Genomic DNA, 22,446 nt, shown 5'->3' with positions numbered 1-22,446 from the left:
ATATTAGTTTTAGATTTATCAACATAAATATATGTACGGTGCTAGGCGTCTTCCTGTTTTTTTTTTGCTTTCAAATTAAATTACTATTTTACCCAACCAAATCGTACCATCAAAACTCACGTGCTCTAATCATATATATGATATAATTTTATACCGGGTTGTAATATTGGTTATTTTGATAAATCTTCAAGTCTTAAGAAGTTTAATCCGAACACCCAGTAAATGAACTCCAGTGTCATGTCAAACTGTGGTAAATGAGTATAACAAATATTTTCATCAGGACTGGTTGGTCGTGACTGGTCATATCTTAGGAGATTTTAGCTTGGTCTTCCACAACATTTTCATGGACGACCACCGGATTGGCCAATATGCTACAACAGCATAAATGGTATAGCTAGAGGGATTCTCTATCTACCATCTTCATCAGGACTGTAGAGCAAGGAGTTATTTAACAGAGATCTGGAAGCTAGCAATAGTCTACAAATAATTGGAAGGATTCTGGGGGAAAGTGAAAGTGAATTAATCACCATGCGAGTGGTTGGCTCCTACAAATAACCTATACCAAACTTTCTCCTTCTATTTTTAAATGGAGTAACCTGAAACTGAATTCTGCAGGAGCTACATGTCTGCAGAGTATGCAGTTTAATGGGATATATTCAGTTAAATCTAATGTTTATAGTTATGGTGTAGTAGTTTAGGTGGATTGCTGCTGTTGCAAAGTGAAACTTCAAAGAAATTTTTGAAACTCACCACCAAGTAGAGATGCACACAAAGTCTGGACCCGAAAATCTGGCCCGACCCGATCCGGTCAAAACCCGGTCAACCCCGGCCCGGTCAAAGCCCGGCCCGGTCTCGGGCTGGTCAAAACCCGATCCGGCCCGATTAAAAGTCCGGGCTTCGGTCCGGCCCGGCCCGATTAAAAGGCCGAAAAAACCCGGTTAAAATCTGATTATCATAATATATTTTCTTATATATTTATGAATTCACATATACTATCAATATAAATAATACTTTAAACACGTATATATTTACATATTTGTGATTAATAATATTATTTATACACTTCATTGCATAAATAATGAAAAAAGATATAGTAAATACACTATATATATTTGGATAACAATGATAAAATATATTATTTTATAAACATGTTTATTTTTTGTCGAACTTAAATATTTTCAACGAAATAATGTTTTCATAATATATTCCATGTAAACTAATATATTTTTACGATGATATAGTTGTTAACACATGTAGTCTTCGGAATCTCTAATAAAACTCGATCCGATTTAAATTAGAAAAAAGCTCGGCCCGATCCGATCCGGCCCCAAAAAAGCCCGGTTAGGCCCGCTTGAGGGCCCAAACGGGCTATGACATTTTCGGAAAGCCCGGCATTTTCAGAAAGCCCGGCCCGGTCAAAGTTAAAGCCCGGAAAGTTCGGTCCGGTCAAAATCCGGGCTTTTTAAGGCCCGGTCAAAACCCGATCCGGTGGGCCTTGGGTGCATCTGTACCGACAAGTGGTGCAACTAGTGGGAATGCAAAAGGGAAGTAGTCCTGCCAAATTACATGGGATGGTGCACAACAGAGGAAGTTCTAAATAACAAGAACTATGTCAATAGTTTTTCAAAATCGTAAAGAAAGGCAATATTAACAGATGAACGACACACGATGATCCAGGGACCCGAGGGAGAAAAACATGTAAAATCTGGAATAAACAGTAAATGAAACACATGCAGATACATGAGAATAATATTGAAATAACTCAAAACCAAAGTGATTAACTCAAAACATAATAATGTGCATTGATCTTTACATTCATTTTCATAATACGGAGAGGGGCAAGACTCTCGTAACAACCCTTTATTTTCTAATGGACACAAGGCATAAGCTTATGTTTCATTCAATTTGTGTCCTGTTTCCACATTTTTATCGTCTTATCTGCTTCACACGTAACAAGCCTTGAACCCGTGACATCAAAAGCAGCAGCATATATGGCAGCTTCACAATCCATAGAACCTGGCTGAGGAGTTGTCTGAATCTCTTGAAAATTCTGGCCTGTCTTCCAGTCATAAAACGACATAATCCCATCATCACCTCCGGTGACCAACACACCATCTTTATTGACTGCCATTGCATTGATTATCGTCTTCTGTTTTGAAACCATGTTCTGCATAAACTCCCCTCTCGGAAGATTAAATTTCTTGACATTGTCAGCCGAGGCAGATGCAAAAGTATCCTCCACAGGATGCTGTACCAGTGCACGTACAGACTTGTTATGGTGTCTCAAAGTTCCCATTGTTTTCCCATCTCTAAGATCCCACAACTTTACAGTTGTATCATGTGAGCCTGTTACAATCTGTGGATCCAAAGATCGAGCAAAAACAGAACAAACAGTATCATGATGTCCCGAAAGTGCAAAAATCTGCTTGTCAGTACGGATATCCCACACGCGACCAACAGAATCACGTCCTCCAGTAATCATAACATCAATTGTAGGATGAAGAGCCAAGCAATAAACACCACTTAAATGACCATGAAAAGACCTGATAACTTTGTTCTGTTCCAAATCCCAGCACTTAACTTGCTTATCATCACCAGCAGAGAACATATACGGCTGTCTATCACTAACAGCAACACCTCGGACTTGTCCAATGTGTCCTGTAAGCGTGTGCTTCAACCTCCCGCTAGCTACATCCCATATCTTGATAGTACGATCCGCGGAGCCTGTACAGAACCATTGATTACTTGGATCAAAAGCAACACATCTCACCCATCCAAGATGGTTACTAATAATTCTGTATGGTTTCCATGTCGAACGTTGCATGGGACTCTGTGACCTATTTGATAAATTTTCCATGATCCCTGCAGTACTCGAAATCTTTTTAGCAGATGAAGCATGATCAGTTGGTTGATAGGAAGGAACAGAGGATAGTTTGTCTGAATTTCTAGTATCTTGTAGAACAACATGTTGTTGAAGAGCAGATTTCAACAAATTTGCATGCTCAGAATTGAACTTGCGGCTCATTCGTATTCTTTTGGCTTCTGAATCAACAGATTTGTAAAGAGTCCTCTTCGTTGTCTCCATGTGTCAGAATAAAATATTGAAAGTGATCTTTGATCAATATTCAATCGCAGAGAGAAAAAAGAAATTTGCTAGGGTTTAATCACAGATGAGAATAGAGAACCAAGGTTGCAGTGCTGATCCCCAATTATATATAGTGTTATTATAACCTAATAAATCCAACTCCAATTAGGATTGGAATGCAGTACTAATCCTAATTTCAGACGGAGAGCGTAATAGACGGACGGTTTACAATTACATCCAGGGTATTCTTTTTCGGATTCGAACTCCTTGTTTTTGGTTTTAGGATTGGAATCGGAACTGCTTTATTTATATTACTAGTTTATAGCCCGTACAGATCTCAAAAAATACTTAATAAAATAAATAAATAAATTTAATATTCAAATTGAATAATATGATTATGAAATATTAAATTATCTATATAATAAGTGTATGACATCTACATATTATAATAAATTTATTTAAGAACTACTTTCGTTACATATGTTATTTTTATGTTATATATTTTATGAGATTATTTCTATAAATAGATTTGTTAAAATTTAAACTCTACTTCAAATTTATATTAAGAACTTACTATAAGTGGTTTTCAAAAAAAAAAATTACCATAAATAACACAATTCATATTTAAAATTGTATTGCAAAGTTTCTATATTTAAAATGGGTCATAATAAGTACATGGGTATTTTATAAATCTAATATCTAATAGTCCAGTGGGTCAAATTCAAGTTAAAAATCATATCCGAACCAAAATATGGATACCAAATCTTAGGAAATGGTTATCCAACAATTTATAATATATAGATTTTAGCCACCTCCCTTAAAAATGTCTTAGTACTCCTATATCTCATATTAATTAATATATTTTAAATCATTATCTGAATAATGAACAACCTATTTACTTCTTTTTTTAATATTAAATAAAAGTCTCATTACTTGCATTGAATTTAAGTACTAGTTTAGTTAAGAAATTATTTAACAAAATATGTATATTCTCATAAAATTATACTTATTTCCTAGAGTTTTCAAAAAATAAAAGTACTTATTTCCTAGAAATAAACTGGTACTATGTGTTAAATATATGATTATATTGGGGTTTTCTTGTGTTAAAGGATCATTCTCTAACACCTTGAGATTTTAGAGTTCCCGGTTCCTTGAGATGGTATCAGAGCTTAGGCCGGCAGAGGACTCGGGTTCGATCCCTGGCACCCTCAATATTACTCACAATTTATGAAATTATGAGGGACACGAAAGACAAATTTATGTCTCAAATATGGGCTTTCGTGATCCACTCTTCGATCCATAAATGGGCTTTCGAGTGAGGGGGAGTGTTAAAATAATATAAGATCCAGGAAATGACCATTTTCTAACAATTTGAGATTTTAAAATAACTGGTTCCTTGACACTCTGTTTGAAATCTGAATTTCATTTAAAATTCTGAATTTCATTTAAAATTCTAAATTTCATCAAATAATATATATGAAAATTTGGATTGAATTTTATTTGACATCAAAATATTCATATATCAGTATAAAAATGAAAATTTAAAATGACAAATTAAATTCTGTCATTTTAAATTTATGAAATGCAAGGTTTAAAACACCTCTAATTACTAATTTGTATGATTAAGGCGGAAGGAGACAGTGACACGCCAAAAAATACGAACACTTTTAGCTCAGAGTTAGATTTTCTCTCTGTTTTTTTTTTGTTTTGTCCCATTGGAATTATTTGGAAAATGGTTGTTATTGAGTGAACACATCAAATAAATAAAATTTACAATATTAGAGCACAAATGCCCGCATTATACTTTGTAAAGAAGATGGCATTTGTACCTCTGGTATTACTCAATATCAGGTCATAATACTTCAACGAATGAGTATTTGGTGTAGAGATGAACACAAATGGTAAATTTTAAAAATTCAGGCCTACTTCAACGATTTGACACATTGAAAAATGTAACATACGTACTTAACAAAAAAAAAGAAAAAGAAAAATGTAACATAAGCGTCATTAGATGTTAGGCAATTTATAATACGTAATTACATATATTCATCACTAATCCTATCATTCAACTTGAGGATGTCATCGCCTCGTGGGAGTATATATTACAGCAGACATAGAATCGGAATGCTTCAGCTCAAATTTAATCCTACCTGCTAATTGCTACTCCAAGTAGGCCTTGTACTTACAATTGTTAGCTCTTCCCAATTAATCAGTACTCTATTCGCACAAATAAAAACAATAAAAATTGGTTTGCTAATCCTCTTTATGTTCTGCACCTTTCTTCCTGGTCTGTCCTTTCACGTTCACTGGCAAACGTTTATGGAAATAAGTTTCCCATCCCATGGGTCAAATAGGAATAAGTTTCCAATTGGTCAAATAGGAATAAGTTATGGCGTGTTCTTTTAAAAGGAAGGAGGTGCAACAAAATAGCTTTCAGTTGAGTGGATGCTTATAGAAGGAAGAAGTTGCAACAAGTTGTAACTAGTTATATATATATAGATCCAAGACCATAAAAACCCAAGTAAAACTCTCACAAACATTGCAAATATCTACTGCAAAATAGCTCCAGAAAATTTGGACAGTTCAAGCATAAATTACCGGATACCACAGTGTGCAGATGATGACTAACTTTCGTTGCTAAACAATGCCAAAATCGTACATTAATCACACTGGTAGTTGGAGATTTAGAAATTATGGGCCAACAATGTGTAAGTACAAATCAGACTAGTAAATAGCAGAGGTATCAAATTCTTATTGCTTTCTCTCTTGCCCTTCTAGAAATTCGTTCTTCGTGCCTCTGCTCACATACCACTGCAACCAAATAATTCGAGCACATCAGTTGATATAAGTATCCAATTTCAATCCAGAATAGAAGCACATTTAATTAACATACTAAGTCATGAAATACAATGTTTAAAGAATAGCAAAGCCGAGCAAAACTACCGCCTCAGTTGGCTAAAAAGTTATCACAGAGCCCAAAAGTCAAAATAAATACCCAAAAAAGTGAATAGGTCAAACAAAGTTTCAGTGCAATAAACTTCGAAAATGGTCGTGTAGAATCAATATTTATATTTTAAAATATATAATCCAATTTAAGGTTAGTTTCGGCGTATATATTCATCCACACAAAACTCTGTTAAAAAGATAATCGTAAAACTAAGTGTAGATATGAGGTGGTTTCAAATTCAAAATATAAATATAAGGTTGTTCGTAAAACTAACTGAAGATATGATGCGCATATGATGCAGTGCAAGAAAAAAGCACAGGTAAATTCAATAAACTGGCCATTACTGCACTTTAAAAAGAATAGTTTCAGCATATGTTTCACTAAGTTTAGAACACTGCAAGTCACAAAACTAGGTTCCAACAGGTACACTCCAAGGCACTGTTTCTAGGATGCGGAGGCGTTCTAGAGCAAGCCATGGGTCGAGTTGGCATAGGACGAGTACTACCATACATCTTAGAGTCAAGCAACAGCCTCGAGGGTATACTACTACCTACTTAGTATAGTATTATACTATACAGTATGAGGCAGTTACAAAGCTGTAGGCCAAGTCTTTATTGCATTATACTCCCTCCGTCCCTCCCAAATGTTTACATTTAGGTTGGGCACGGAGTTTAAGAAAAATGATAAAGTGGTGGAGGAAAGTTAAAAAAAGTGAGTAAAGTAGTGGGACCGATTAATATTATATGTATAAAGTGGGTATAGTGGAGAGAAGTAGTGGATATAGGTATTTTAAAAATTAAAAAAACTTTACTATTTTTGGAAAATTTTGAAATGTAAACAATTGGAAGGGACATACCAAAAAGGAAAGTGTAAACAAATGGGAGGGACAGAGGGAGTAGCAATTATTCTTAAACAAAACCAGTTACAGGATAGTGGCTTGCGATATTTTTGAGGTTTGGCACCTACTCGCTGCAGTAGCATCAATGATTTTAAGACAATATTGCATTGGTGACGGCTGCTGTGTTGCCCTTGCTCCCCCAAGAAACATTCAGCCGAGGTTTTTATCTTGCCATTAAAGTTGGTTTTTTATACTTGGGAAAATCCAGAATTCTACAAGAACTCGGGTATTAGTCGGGATCTCAGAGTGGTTAACCATTCCTATGAATGAGTTGAGAAGGCCATTGTGTTCCAATCGGACCACAAGACTTGGGACTTCGCTGTCAAAGATTGTCTAATTAAAACTGGGTTGATCTCTATAATGGTTCCCCTTCGAAAACAATATGCGGGTACCAAGATTGGAGGCACTACCTTTGATAGGATGGGTTAATCTCCGTCACAGTAGCACTGGGATCTCCTTCAATATACTAAACCCGCAAATATCACAGTTGCTTGTTCATGCCATCGCTGAGAGGATCTTGGTAGCATCATTCTCTTCTTCTGCTTTATCTTCCTTCAAACAGTCTGCTATCGTGGTTGTTTACCACGATTGGGCAGAGCCGCAGAGGCTTACCACCATGCCATAGTTCATGACAAGTGCGAGGATTTACTCTCTACTTCAATATAAACCCGCGAATATCAAGGTTGCTTGTTCATGCCAGTTGAGAGGATCTTGGTAGCATCAGTCTTCTTCTGCTTTATCTGCCTTCAAACAATCTGCTTTTGGGGACTTGGGGTTGTTTACCATGATTGGAAAAAGGCTTACCACCACGCCATGTTTCACGACAACTGTGAGGATTTATTCTTAACTGGTTCCCTTCGCTTAGCATCCACGGATGTGGGAACAAAACCATTGTGAGGTTCAGTTACTTTAGTAATTCAGAAGATGCAAATAAGTGTGTTATGCACACACAAGATAAGGGCTATTCTTAGAAGCTGCTGAATGACAGGTCTCAGTTTCCAGGAGTGTTATGGTGGTCAAGAGTTTTAAGTTTGTTGGCCCCGCTTTATCTCATGATTAGTCAGACGATATACTAATGGGATAGCTTTGTCGCCTATACTGTGAGTATTATCTAGCATTACCCCGGTGGATGTGTCACTGGCAAAGTAGTTGATCTCAACTTCAGAGTGAGTGGAGTTGGTACACTCAGAGTTGTTAAAGGTTCTATATCTTCAGTGTATCACCAGGAACTAATCCCCAAGCAGCTATTCTCATGGTGGGAAGGTAAACTGGTATATCCTCTGCGCACCACTACCACTAGTAACATTAACTGCCTCTACCACCTTGGCCGCAATCATTTCCAGCTTGGGTCAATCAAGTCATTACATATGTTAATTTCTATTTGCTTAATCTTGTACATTTATAGTTTGATAGTGGTGTGTACATGCCTTTCAAAAAAAAAATGGTTGCCTGATTGAACTGCATTACAACTAGGTTTTTTCTTGTTTCAGCTATATCTGTAAATTTCTGTAGATTAATAGTAATTAGGATTTATTTCTTGCTAACTGCATTTGAGTTAGTACATTTGTAGCACCTGACGTTTTATATTGGCATGGTTAAAACTAACCTATTGGACTCTTCTTTTTAATAAAGGGATAATCTTTCCGGATGAACTGTAATGGTATTAAAATATAGTTATTTTGTATATAATATTTAGTTGCAAAAGTTCTGTTTGTATAGAGCAGTGTACAACAGTTTGGTAGATGATTATTTGTAGATACCTTAGGTCCAGGACGCATAATAACTGCAATTAGTTGCATACATAATCTGATTACTTGAGTAAATGCTTTTAGAAATGGCATAACTCAGGTTGGAATCAAAATCAACAATTGCAGTACCTACGTCTATATTATATATTGGGTTTGAGAAGATAATTTGTTATTGTATAACATTACTATTCACTTTTTTCTCTTATATATCTTAAACTTACTCGTTTAAATGGATTTATGTGATGTACATTATTGGTTCCTTGCTTTACTATTAAATTCAGTCCAATTTCTTAAATGCACACATTTCTTATTACAGATCGAATCCATGAAATGAGTCGAGTGTAATTGTATTGAACCAAGATTGACTCTTACATCTAATTTAGTTGACAAACTCTGGTTTAATATTAACAAATTCTAAAATTTCACTTTATAACAGGATACCCTTCTTATCCTGAATGCTACCTCCTTCCTACCTTGCTCAGATTTCAAATCTATCTATGCATATATCCCCTGGATTAATTTATTTTAAAATAATTTCAACAGGAAGAAATAACTGAAGTACCTTTAAAGTATAAATCTTACCTTTATAAAGCAAGCAATGTATAAGCTCCCTATCTCGGTTCATATCCTAACTCCTTACAATCTATATTCCTCAAATTTTCCGACCCTATCTATATTCCTCCCCTAATTACAATACCACTATCTTCTTACTCATTCTCCCTTAAATTGTGTGAGATACTTAATAACCCTAAATTGTCATAAGTACACTTCAATCTACACTTTATAGGTCTATATATATATATATATATATATATATATATATACAATTCAACCTTCAAATTCATTTCAACTTACGAAAAACGAAAACCACAAAATAGCCTGTCTTATAAACTTGTAAATCCAATCAATAAAATAAACTAGAAAACAAATATTAATTTGTAAAAATAAAGACTTACACATATACACGCATTGCACAAACACACACATATATATATACACTTAAGCCTCGATAAATAAAATTTTCCAGCATCTTAAAATACAATTCACTTATCGAGATTATTTCATTTATCGAGATTTGACGAATCGTATACCTGACTTTCTTGATGAGAATAGATTTGAGTTTACGAGCCAGATCCTGCGACTTCAATCTCCGCTCTAGATTCTTCCTAGCCAAAACACGCTTCTCGGAGTTCTTAATATGGTGAGTCTGCTCGTTCTTAATCAAGCGTTCAACTCCACTAGATGTCATTTGTTTCTGCATAAATGCGAGTGCTCTTTCTAGATTGTTCTGGAACACTCTCACTCGAATACCTCGACAACGATTCAGCTGTGAACTCAGTGAGTTCAACTCGGTTGATGGGCGTTTGAACAAGCTGGATGATACTCGACTCGCTATTGAATTCATTTCCAGGGTTTTTGAGACTGTGAAAAGAGTGTTCGGCAAATGAATTGGGGGAAACTCACTGGCTTGGTGATATTTATAATGGGCTTTTTTCTTTTTGCTGCCCGGTCCAATTTTGTGAGACTAGCTACGGTTAAACCTCTATAAATTAACCAGCTCTACATGCATTGCACGAGCATGTTCTCTAATGCGTAAATTGATGTTATTTTGATTGTAATTATCGATGATATATTCATGTTGTTTCATGATGGATCGATTAACTAAATATCTCTTTTTATGGAATTGAGATCGATGTCGTACTTAACGTGTCTTTCTCAAAATGAATTGAATATGCGGTAATGAAATCGAAATATACGATCAAAATATTATACAAATGACCGCACACATATCTCATGAAAATAATTATAATAAATGAAATATTGTGAAGTTAATTAAAGAGTTACTATATTTGTTTACATGGTACAATTAGTGATACAAAATACAATGAATATGAGGTAATTCTTACTTTTCATATTAGAATATGTAATGATTGGATATGAAAGCCGACATATTAAATATAAGAGAGAATTGTAGAATGCACCCCTTAACTTTGGCCAAAATTCAAAGTTGTATACATGTTTTGAACAATTGCAGATTGCATCTCATTACTTTCAAACACGTTTTAAGTTGCACCCCTTTTGTAATTTTCCGTTAAATATGATTGTTATTGTTATGTGTTTGAAGGGTAAAGTTGGTATATTAGTATTTGAATGGTAATTGCAGCTTTCAGCCCCTAACTTTCAGTCCGTATGCAAAATACACCCCTTTGACAGTTACAACTAAAATATTGAGGGTAAAATAGGTATTTTAATATATAATTTAAATAATTTTTATAGTTATAATTCGAAATAATCTAAAAATATTTATAAAAATGAATTCTTCCCCTACACTAAAAAAATAATAATGTCACATTATTTTTAAAAAAATTGATGCAACTAATTTAATATTAAAATTTAATGTACATGTAATTTAAATTAATTTTAGTGGATTATAAAATTTTTGAAATTAACACCATGTAATAAAAACTAAATTTGAAATTATGACTCAAAAACTGAAAAATATAAAATATATGTAAAATTCCTATTTTGTCCCTGCCCAATAAAGGAAATTAGGCAAAAGAGGTGCTTTTTGTACCGAGTTTCAAAAAAAAGGGATGCAAACTGCAATTTCGGAAAATAGGTGTATAATACTGATTTTGGACCAAAACTAAAGGATGCAAAATGCAATTCTCTCAAAGATGTAAGTATGTTTTACTTATGAAAGTACTAAATTACCCTCATTGACTAACGTTAACGGTCATATTTGACGAAAAATTATAAAAGGGGTGCAACGTGAAACGAATTTTAAAATAATGGGATGCAATATGCAATTGTTCAAAACTGGTGTACAACTTTGAATTTTGGCCAAAATTAAGGGTGCATTGTGCAATTCTCTCTAAATATAATATTGTATAATTGATAATATAAATACATTTTTCAATATACATCATTTTTTATGATAAATATTAATGTCTTTATAACTCTTTTACTTATACCTCTGAAAAAACTTTAAATTGGTTAATGTAAGAAAAATGATTCACCTTACTTTGCAAAATATTAATGTAACTGTAATGAATTTGATATTTTAATATTTTATTATATATATTCAAAATTTTAAAACCAGTCTTAGTTTATATTTGATTTGGTCATATAATAAGAATCTCAATTTTATTATAAACCCCCTCACAACTCACTCTTTTATTCGTATACAAAGAGGATATCTATTATATTTCTTGGATTTAATACTTGATATACTAACGTTGTCAATTCAGATTAATTAACTTATTAAATTTATTTGCTGAAAATAAATTTATTTTATATAAAGTCTTCAAAAAAAAATAAGAATTTAGTATGTATACTGGCAAATATTATTAAATTTTAGATATCTAATTATATGTTGTTAATAATCAATTATAAATGGTAACATATATAAAATTATTAATACTAATGAGTTAGGTGTAATTAATATATGTTATTAAATATGACCATTATATATATTTATTAATAAGGAGTAATAATGACCTAAGTGTAATTAATATATAATATTAAATTTGACATTTATTTGTATTTATTATCGAGCGGTAAATTAGTAATTTGGAATAAATTGTCTCACTCAACCCCCTATTTGCTATATTATATACATAATAGATACTTTATAAATTAATAAGCTCGTTAAATTAATATTTTTTTGTAAACCTGAGTCGGGCCCTTTATACTAAATTAATAATTCTTTAAATTTATAAGATAATATTTTTTATTAATACCTACAAGTCCCATATAATATATAAATTAATAATAACATATTACATCAAAATTATAGATTTCCATCATGCACTTTGATAGTAAATTTCAATTGTAACCTGCTTCTTTTTAAAATTAATTTCGCCTTGAATCTTTTTTAATGCATTATGGACCTCTGGCGTGCTATGTAGGGATGATAATCGGGTCGGGTATTGCAGAATCCATATCCAAACCCGAAAATTTTATCCATACTCGAACCCGAAAAATACCCGAAAATGAATATCCGAACCCGATCGATCGGATTTCGGATTCGGGTATACCCGAAACCCGAAATTTTTTTGAATTGGATATTCATATCCGAACCCGAAATCTGAAAATTTGTATAATTGTTGATATTGCAAGTGTTTAGGATCGAAGACGCGACTTGTAGAAAAAGAGTTTTAATGTGTCATCTTCAATCACTACACCACATCATTAATTGTGTTATTATATGTATACCAAATATTTAAAAAAATCAACTCAATTGATACCCGGTTTTTTAGATTTATTACTAAAAGATGTTTTGTTAACCTTATAAAACTTATAACCCGTTTAAATGATTGAATAATTATATTTAATTAAACTTTATAGTTAGTTAATTTTCAACATAAATATAAAAATATATGTTCTAAAAATTATATAATAATATGTATAATGTATATTATTAATATATATATATATATATTATAATGTGCAATATATAAAATTCTAATATCATATATATATAATTAATATATATATATATATATAATAATTCAGGTTTTTTCATATTTCGGGTTCAGATCGGGTTCAGATAGAGTTTCGGGTTTCGGATCGATATACCTAATATCCAAATCCAAATTCAAAAAATCGGGTTCGGTAAATCCAAAAATTTTGGGTTTCGGATCGAGTATCCATCTTATCGGATTATTTTGCCCATATTATTATTATGTTCATATTATAAAAGGAAATTACGTATTGTAATTGTTGTTTTGAGGATATCTTACATCTTTTCGTGAGACTGACTCCAAATGTGTACTTAGTTAAAAAGGTCCCTTTTATTGTTGTGGTAAATAGGACCAAGACTGGTCGAAAAGATAAGGACCTGGTTTGAACCATTTTCAAGAACTCCAGGACATTACGTAATCTAATTAAATAAGTGAATCATTTCAATTTACTTAAATTCATAATTATTTCTTAATGTTATTTTAAGTATTCAATAGATAAAAATAAATTATTATTCTGAAAATTGTATATGTTATAAAATTTTAAATAATATATCTCGATAAATTAATAAATTACTGATATATCGATAAATTAATAAATTATTAATTTATCGATATATTAATATTTTGATTAATTAATAATTTTCATGGTACCAAAGGTATTAATTTATCTAGGTTTTACTATATATAATTATAATTGTTTGTGTTTCTTTTTATTTATACTGATCCGTGAAAAAACAAAATACCCATCATTTGGGGTGCAAATGTCCAAAATACCAATAGGCGGGAGTGTCCGCCCAAAATACCCGTTTAACACGCATTCTACACATTCGTATTCACTTTTTTAAAAAAAATAAAGGATACACATTACATGAATGCGTATTCATTTTTATTTTTTAGTGAATGCGTATTACTTTAAAAAAAATTTAAAAACACCCATGTGTGTGCTGCGTATTCTTTGTTTTTTTTTAAAAACTTGAATACACATGTCCTGAATGCGTATTCAGTGGGTATTTTGGGCGGAACGTACCGCCCGTAGGTATTTTGGGCAGTTGGAGTTGTAAAGTAGTGTATTTTGGGCATTATTTCCGTCCCATTTCAATTTGTTTATATAAATTTTATTATTTTATTTTTTACTTAATTTATTTATATTTAATGAAAATAAATTAAAGTAAGATTAGCATTATATAAAAAAAGGAAGGTCCATTAAATTTTGAGTTAAAATTTACGAGTTGAGTTGAGTTCAAGCTCACTAATATTTGGTTAATCACAATATTTATAATTGAATCGAATGATTAAATATTCACGAACGTACAAATTGGGGAAAAGATGCATATTATTCAAGTCATGACATTTAATTTTCTATTCCATAATTTCATCTTGTTGTTAAATTAACTAAATATATTACAACGGAGAACAAGAAATATAGAGAAGTGAACACTACAACACACGGCCTGTAAATTGCACGCAACAAATATCGAAAAAATGTTAAAAAAAACAATTTTTTGATGTAAATGGTTGAAAATACTCATTTTGGAAGTGGATGACTGAAAATACCGTTTTGGATACGTATTTGACATTTGAGTATCTTGTTTTGTACTAAATACGCATTTGTCAAATGGGTATCCAATTTTATTTTTTTTTAAGATGCGTATCCCAATGGTAATACCCAAACCACAAATACGTATCTTTAGTAATTTTCTTGGATACCCAATTCTCAAATGCGTATTACACTTACCCAATTACAAAATACGTAACCAAAACGGTATTTTCAGCCATGTATTTTAGAAATGAATATTTTCAGCTATTGCACCTCAAAAATTGGTATTTTTAAACACCAACCACAAATATGTTAACTTGATAAACACACACAAAATGAAAGAATAACACGCAAAAACTCTTAAAGTCCTGAATTGAAGAAATTAATCGCATAACGAGTAAAATAACAAGAATCAACATATATGATATGGTGATGATGGAGAATATTAAAATTCGTATCGTGAAATTGATAATTGAGAAAGAAGGTTCATAAAATTTTATGTTTGAATTTTTAATTTAACCTAAAAATATGATTTTTTTTATCATTTTTAAATTACAAATAAATGTATGATATCATTTTTTAACTATAATTTATTTATCATGTTCCATCATAAACTACAAGAAAAATGACTATAATTTATTTAACATGGGCTATTATTAATTAAAAAGAGATGTTCAACATAAGGATGATCGACTTCTGTGTGTAATTGTTTGAATTTTTTTTATTTAATATATATGAGTTTTTAATATTTTGGGCCAACCTGTTTAGATTTTAAGTTCAACCCAAGCATTCTTGTTTTATATATTTGTAAGTAATAACTCCATTTCATAATGCAAATATTTTGAATATTTTATATGTTATATTTTTATAAAAAAAATATACATTACATACAATGTTAAAATATAGAGAATTTTACAATTTTTTTTGTAAAAAAGGTAAGTCATGTAATGGTCGGATCGTTTTACGGGAGGGATTGCGGTAAAGATTCAAATAGATGAAAAGACTCGAAGCAGATTTTTATTTTCAGATATTGTAAGTAGTAAAAGTTTGTTTTATAAAATATTTTATTTAATAAGAATATTTATTTAGTCAGGCATAATATAATTGACCAACAAATATACGATTTGGTTGACAGAGAAAAAGATGTTCAATTTAATCGAGGTGTGATACACTTCTCTGTGTGTAATTTATTTATACGCAAAAATAAAAAAAAATGCCGTGATTATGTCGTATAATTTTTTTTTATGTTAATCGAAAATTTATATATTTTTCATGTTATCAAGATTCCCATATTCAATCATAAAAAATCTATATTAATCATACACTTTGAAACTTGTATCATATTAACAAATAGACTGAAATTTAAATTGATGAAACTTTAAATTTTGAAAAGATATGTAGCATACAACTTGCCATTTTGTATACATGTTACAATCAGCCTAGAAGCAAATTGTGTAAATCATTTACAATTAGAAGGTAGACAGTGGAAAAAAACCTAGCCGCCTCCCTCCTCTTCTCTCCTCTCCTAGGGTTTGTTTATTTTCAAGTAAATCAAGGGGCTTCCACTGGTTTTTTCCGGTGGAAAGCCCCAACCCTTCATTCTCTTTTATCCTTATTAATTTTCCTTCAATAAAACCCAATTTTTTGGGTGTTTGCGTGTCTCTCCTTTTGGAGTGTGTGTTTTGTCTCTCCTTTTGGAGTGTTTTGTTATGTTTTTGTTTAATTATGATTGGGTTTATTTGGTGTTGAATCGGTTGAGAACGAGTTTATTGATATTCTTGGTGGTCTGCAAAGCCTGCGTCGAATCTGGAGCGGTGTTAATTATTGCAAGAGCTCACCTTTCACAACCAAAGATTGTTCATCTTTCACGTGTTTACACTTTCGGCATGTCTATAGCTGGTATCCGGCATGTAGATAGCTGGGGTGTTTTCGGCATGTCTATAGCCGGTGTCCGGCAAGTAGATAGCTGTGGTGTCGTTTTTCCAATCTCAGTGATTGGTGTTTTTGAACATTGGGCTAACAATGGTTTTTATGTGATATGGTCAATTGCGATGTTGCTATTTTCAGAGATGTTGGCACAATTTGGATTGCTCGGGATGTCTTTTATTTCGTTTTTAATTTCAAGAATTTTTAAATTCTATGTGTTAAACGATCAGGAAACAAATCATCTAATTGTTTTTAGTATGATATTTGTTTTACCACCTGGTTGTATCGACAGTTGGGGGTTTGTCCCGACTGTATTATATTGAAGTTAATGAAAGTTTTCTGCATTTGTCAAAAAAAAAAAAAAGAAGGTAGACAGTGTTTCATGAAAACTACATTTCGATGATGAATTAAATTGATGTAAGCTTCCAAGTAAAACAAATAAGCGTCATAACTCATCCATAACCCTTATGTCTACAAGGTCTTATTTCTTTGCTTTAGAAAACCTTAGGCATCGATACTTCTCACCACTTACTGTGATTTCAAGAGCTCCATCTTGGTTATCCTGATTGGATGCTGTTCCCATTAAAACACTCTTCTCTTTCTCAAGGTTTTCTCTTTCAGTCTTTAATCTTAATTCTTGTCTAGCAATTTCCGCCTGAAAGATAAATAAGAGTTTCTGTAAGAAGACTTGAATGGATTTAAGGAATTGTCCCAACATAAAGATGCATGTATGCAAATTTGACTCCAAACAATCACCTTGGTAACAATATAAATTTGCAAGACTGGCATTTTGGCATTTTGAAAGCCGTCAAACTGGAATGTAACTACTGTAGTCATTAGTGTTACTAAACATGCAAACTTAAGTTTAAGCTCATCTAGAAAGATGCCGCTACTCAAAGTCCAACCTATAACCTAGAATGGAACCCACCAATTTAATATTACACTTAAGAAAACTTTCATTTTTAGATGTTATATTAGCTTTCAGCTCAAGACGTCTTAGTGAAAAGGTTGTTGAAAAGGTTCATATTCCCATTGCTAATCTTCTTTTCCACACATAACAGAACATTGCAAGAACTAGAGGCAGAGTAGCTCAAGGTGGCCTGCAAATTTGGTTTATGTTCGGAGAGAATTTTATTCTACACGTCCAAGGTATTATCACAAACATGAGGAATACTGCACCACTGGCAAGTAGGCAACAGTGTTGGTAATGATGAATAATCTGCCACTATATGCCTTGTACTAGCAGCCAGTAATAGTGGTGGCTGGACGTTACCTGATTTGTCTGTTCCACTAGCGTGCACTATAGTCATTACTCAACGAGGGTGGCAATTATACATCACTCTGATACTAAGAGCCACTAAGGCTCAATTTATTCATTAATAAAGTCTGTTAAAATTCCTATAAATAACCGTATCTCAATGTAAATAGTAAAAACCATATTTCTATTTCAAGGAATCAACAAAAAGTATTACTAAATTATTTTGACGTATCATAGATATGCTAAAAAGCAAGATACATATTTATTAAGATTTTTCCGTTAATATTTGATGATCTCTCAGATACTTTGGAATAAAGATTCTGATACTATGTTATAAGACAATCTTAGTACAGACCCAAGGTACATATTAGCTACTTTGGTTATGACAACGTATATAGAGCAGACTAAACAGAAAGAATTAGTAGAATCAGAGTTTGTAACAGTGGAGAACATAGATGTTTTTGATGGACTTGACAGCTTTGACACTTCTTTTGATCTCAAAATGATTCTAGCTGATGATCAAATTGAGGCATTCTAAACAATCACTTGGCAACAAGATAGATTTGCAGGACTAGCATTTTTAAAGCCATAAAGTGAACACACAACTACTCCTTAGCTGTTACCAAGCATGCAAATATAAGAAGTATAACATCACTAATAAACCAAAAAGGAAAACATATGTGTATATATATATCACATCTTAATTTATCTATGTGAATTTTCTAAGTATATTATAACAGTACGGCAACGTGGCGTCTGGTGTGGCGTCCGTATGACGCCGAAAACATTCATAATGTCTGTAAAATTTATAAATATATTGCCCTACATACTAAGCTACTAACTAACAATAACACTAATACTATTAAATAAAAAACAATTACTTACAAATTATAATACTAATTACCAAGTCAGGTAGGGCATTAACAAAATAAGTAATACACAAAAGTTAAAACATAAATTTTTCAAGATTTTTTTTATGCAGGGGTGCAGGGTAATAGCAGTGGCAGGGTAGTAGGCAGTAGCACACCATAAGTTTCAATCTGGATTTGGAAGTCAGTAGCACATTTAGAGAAAATCATCAAGCACCAAATCCTCTCTAACGCCACTTCCACCTCCTTTATGGCTACTACTTTCGTGTGCAACAGATTATTCACCATAATTTCTGGAAAGTCGCTAAATGGCATATCTATTGCCCGGCAGATAACGCTTTAGCTATGCTGTAGTTGTGTCTTTCTTATGTGTGATGGAAGCAAGTAAACTACCATAGTAGCAAACTAAACTTGAATTGACCCAGAAGAGATGCCGAAAACAGAGTTAGTCAAGTGCTTTAAGGCCTCGTTACGTACGCTACTAGCGATCGTTTCCAATTCCAATAGCAGCTCCCGCCTACTATTGATAAAATCACTGGATGCTCTTGCTGCTCATGATTTCATCATCTATGATTGAGTTGCGAAAACTTCTGGATAGGTATCCTAAATCTGAACCGAATTCTTTCTGCATAGAGCGTGCGGGCTCAGCTCTCGCCCTCCTCCCATCCGTGAAGCTGAGGCGGGAGAAAAAGCGTAACTCCCTGGTGTCATAGGTTACCCTTCTATCTTCTTTCCCCATGAAGCTCTTCATCATAAACCGGAACATCTTCTTCCTCTATATCCACATCCATTTCAACGTTCGTGTCGGACTCATCTTGCAACTAAAATTCCGATCCTTTTTGCATCCTCGAAAATGAAGCATTTTCATTACGTTTAAGCCGAGTATATTAAGATCACCATAATCGGGCTGGATCAGGTAAAGCCCAATAGGCTGGTCTTTTTAAAAAAAAATAATTTTGTGATGTCTGTTGCATCCTGTGGTGTCCTAAGTCGTCCGTGGCGTCCTGAGGCGCCCAATTGGAGCATGTACGCTAGGCAATAGAGACACTTTAAGCCTTTTTCACGCCATAACACCACATGGACGCCTTAACAACCATGATATTATTACTTGTACGCTAGAAAAAAAGGATGTGAATGGTTTGCAATGTCAATTTAAAATTTAAAACAATTAATAATTTTTGAGTATGCTACGAAGTTAAATAAAAGAAAACCAGGAAAAGTGGTGCTTCATGCTGATAATATATCCCGCAGAGCTTAAAACTACTGACTTTCGTTCATTAGCTGATTACAAATCATATATTCACTTGCTATTAAGCTGCTTCTTAAAAAATTCTAGCTCAACACAGATTAACATGTATTACAGGCAGTTTTTCTTTTCCCCGTGTAGAACAAATATTGTTTTATACATGTGTGGTTGTTCATGAAATCATCAATTCCGAGTGATATAACATGTCAACCGTGTAAGTAAAATAACAGCACGGAACAGCTCCCCCACCCCTTCACCCATGTCTTTAAATATCTCTAAAAAGAGTACTACAATATTACAAAATTATAAATACCTAGAGTAAGAAAGGCACAAAAAGAGCCAATTAGAACTCTTCAAGCTAAGTAAAGTCTGTCGGAAAAAGCAAATCCTTTTTGTAGTAAACTTTTTTCTTTATTTTTCTAGCATAGTTTACTAATCTAGGGACAAGTCAAGTACTCACTCAATTTACTATGTGACAGGATAGGTTCAACTTGGCAATAATTTGACTTAAATTCTCAAATGCAAGATAAACTCATGCCAGAAGTATAAAGAACAACATGAGTGCCAACTCCAAGAATCAGAATCTACCATAATCATCTCAAAGTTTCAATACTATGGTAAACGGAACAAGTTCCCAAAGGCGCTAGTTACAATTGTAAGGTATTAAATATCAATAGTACATAAACACATGTTACTGATAACATTTAAGGAAACAAATAAACATCAAATGAGTAATCATAGCATAGTAAACCTGTGGATTAATTTCTGTACCGATTTATAGAATTTTAAAGTTGCTGAGTATATCAGGATTAGAAATATGATGGCTTACAAAATATAGCATATGCCATAATGCCAATCACTAAGAAGAACGTTCTCAGGATGGTAATATCGACCACTTATGTTGAGAGTATATCTTCGGTGTGATCTTTTGAATGATTAAACAGATGGCTTATCTGGTGGAACCACTAGAGTTTGATAAAAGGTGTTGTCATAGTAGTAATACAATTAATAAGCAAATAAACTTCAAAAATGGAATTTAATGAAGGTATATAAGCTTTTGTATCTTAAATATTCTGTATTAGATTAATTCTCTCATTTAACAAGGTTTGAAGAATCTTACATCCTGAAAACGATGCTAATGATGGGGTAGCACTTAAACATATATAGGGAGGTTAAATCATGTTTAACGTGTTTGGTGACTGCTTTCCTAAATTTTCTACATATATCATAATTTGCATCAGCTGTAAGCTGCAATAATGGGGTTTTTGTATGAATTTTCTCCTAACGACCAACACATAGGAGTGCCACTTCTGAACGTAATTCTGCGTCAACATGTTGACCTATCATTTACGTGTCAGTATAGAAGTGAGCTGACATTTGTTATCACTACTTTGCTTAGTGTGTGGCACAGGCTGAACCATTTAAGCATTTTGCTACCACTCTGTTTCTTCCGTCACCAATACAAAGATTAGTTTTATGCCCACGTCAATTTAATAAAACTTAAAAGCTTATAGTTCTCTGTAGAAAGTTTAGTTTCCTCTAGTGTACTAATATATAAGACGTTTGATTAGCTTACAAAGGATATGTATAACATCACATATACAATAAATAGTAGATAAATAAAATACTATCATATCCAAAATTAATATCCATTTGCTGATGCGTAACTTTTAAACTAACAGCAGCAACTCCGGCCTTAATCAAATTCGCTTATAGTATAAATTCTAACAACAATTTGCGCACTCTGTGTTTGTATGCAACCTAATAAAATACTCAACTCCTATTACACATAAACTCTAAGATACATGTATTTGGTTTGGTTGATCACAAATCATAACAGACGCGGAGTTCCCTAAATAATTAGTACAGTAGCTGTTTACAATGTAATTAAATATGAAAAAACAGTATAATCGCAAACGTAATAGGAGGTAGGTACCTCGCGACGAGAGAGTTCAGCTTTCCAAGCAGCTTCACGTTCAGCAACCTCACGTTCACGCTCTTGAATATAACTCTGCATCTCTCTTTCCTTCATTACTCTATCTTGCATATCCGCATCCAATGCTTCTTTCAACTCCTCTACAAATTTATCCACCACCGTCTTTATTCTCAACGACATCCCCTCTCTCCTCCCTTTATTATATTACTACAATATTAACACACAAATCTCCCCCCCCCCCTCCCTAATACAATCCAATCAAATTTGGGGCAACCAAACAAAATTACAGAATCAAATTATAATAATAAATGATAACAATACCAGCAGCAACAGCTAGCGTTTTCGACTCTTCTCAAATATACTTGCTTACAATTTTAGAATATTGACAGTCCACACGCAACTCAACTCAACTCATTTCCGGGGATTTCACAGGTTCGGCAAAGACGACTATGATTGGGCAGATTAATTGGGCTTGGTATCACTAATACAATTGGGCTTACTTCTTTTGCTACTCGGCCCAAAAATTATTT

General features: G+C 32.9%; 3 protein-coding genes across 3 annotated transcripts; all 3 read right to left on the bottom strand.

Moving 5' to 3' along the window:
* Positions 1-1,779: 1,779 nt before the first annotated feature.
* LOC141673020 (protein pleiotropic regulatory locus 1-like) lies at positions 1,780-3,278 on the bottom strand. Its single transcript, XM_074479752.1, has one exon. It carries the CDS (start codon positions 3,083-3,085, stop codon positions 1,901-1,903), a length of 1,185 nt encoding a protein of 394 aa, XP_074335853.1. The 5' UTR covers positions 3,086-3,278; the 3' UTR covers positions 1,780-1,900.
* Positions 3,279-5,697: 2,419 nt separating this feature from the next.
* Positions 5,698-10,146, bottom strand: LOC141672951 (uncharacterized). The gene is made up of 2 exons (XM_074479647.1): positions 9,770-10,146; positions 5,698-5,896 (listed from the first exon to the last, which is right to left on the bottom strand). The coding sequence occupies exons 1-2, from the start codon at positions 10,081-10,083 to the stop codon at positions 5,887-5,889; spliced, it is 324 nt and encodes a 107-aa protein (XP_074335748.1). The 5' UTR covers positions 10,084-10,146; the 3' UTR covers positions 5,698-5,886.
* A 6,942-nt stretch (positions 10,147-17,088) lies between these two features.
* LOC141675087 (uncharacterized) lies at positions 17,089-22,398 on the bottom strand. The gene is made up of 2 exons (XM_074481809.1): positions 21,917-22,398; positions 17,089-17,262 (listed from the first exon to the last, which is right to left on the bottom strand). Exons 1-2 carry the CDS (start codon positions 22,094-22,096, stop codon positions 17,089-17,091), a joined length of 354 nt encoding a protein of 117 aa, XP_074337910.1. The 5' UTR covers positions 22,097-22,398.
* Between the last annotated feature and the right edge of the window lie 48 nt (positions 22,399-22,446).

This window comes from Apium graveolens, chromosome 7 (genome assembly GCF_009905375.1).
Source record: "Apium graveolens cultivar Ventura chromosome 7, ASM990537v1, whole genome shotgun sequence".
In the NCBI taxonomy this organism is placed as follows: Eukaryota; Viridiplantae; Streptophyta; class Magnoliopsida; order Apiales; family Apiaceae; genus Apium; species Apium graveolens.
This window is presented reverse-complemented; position numbering and strand designations above follow the sequence as displayed.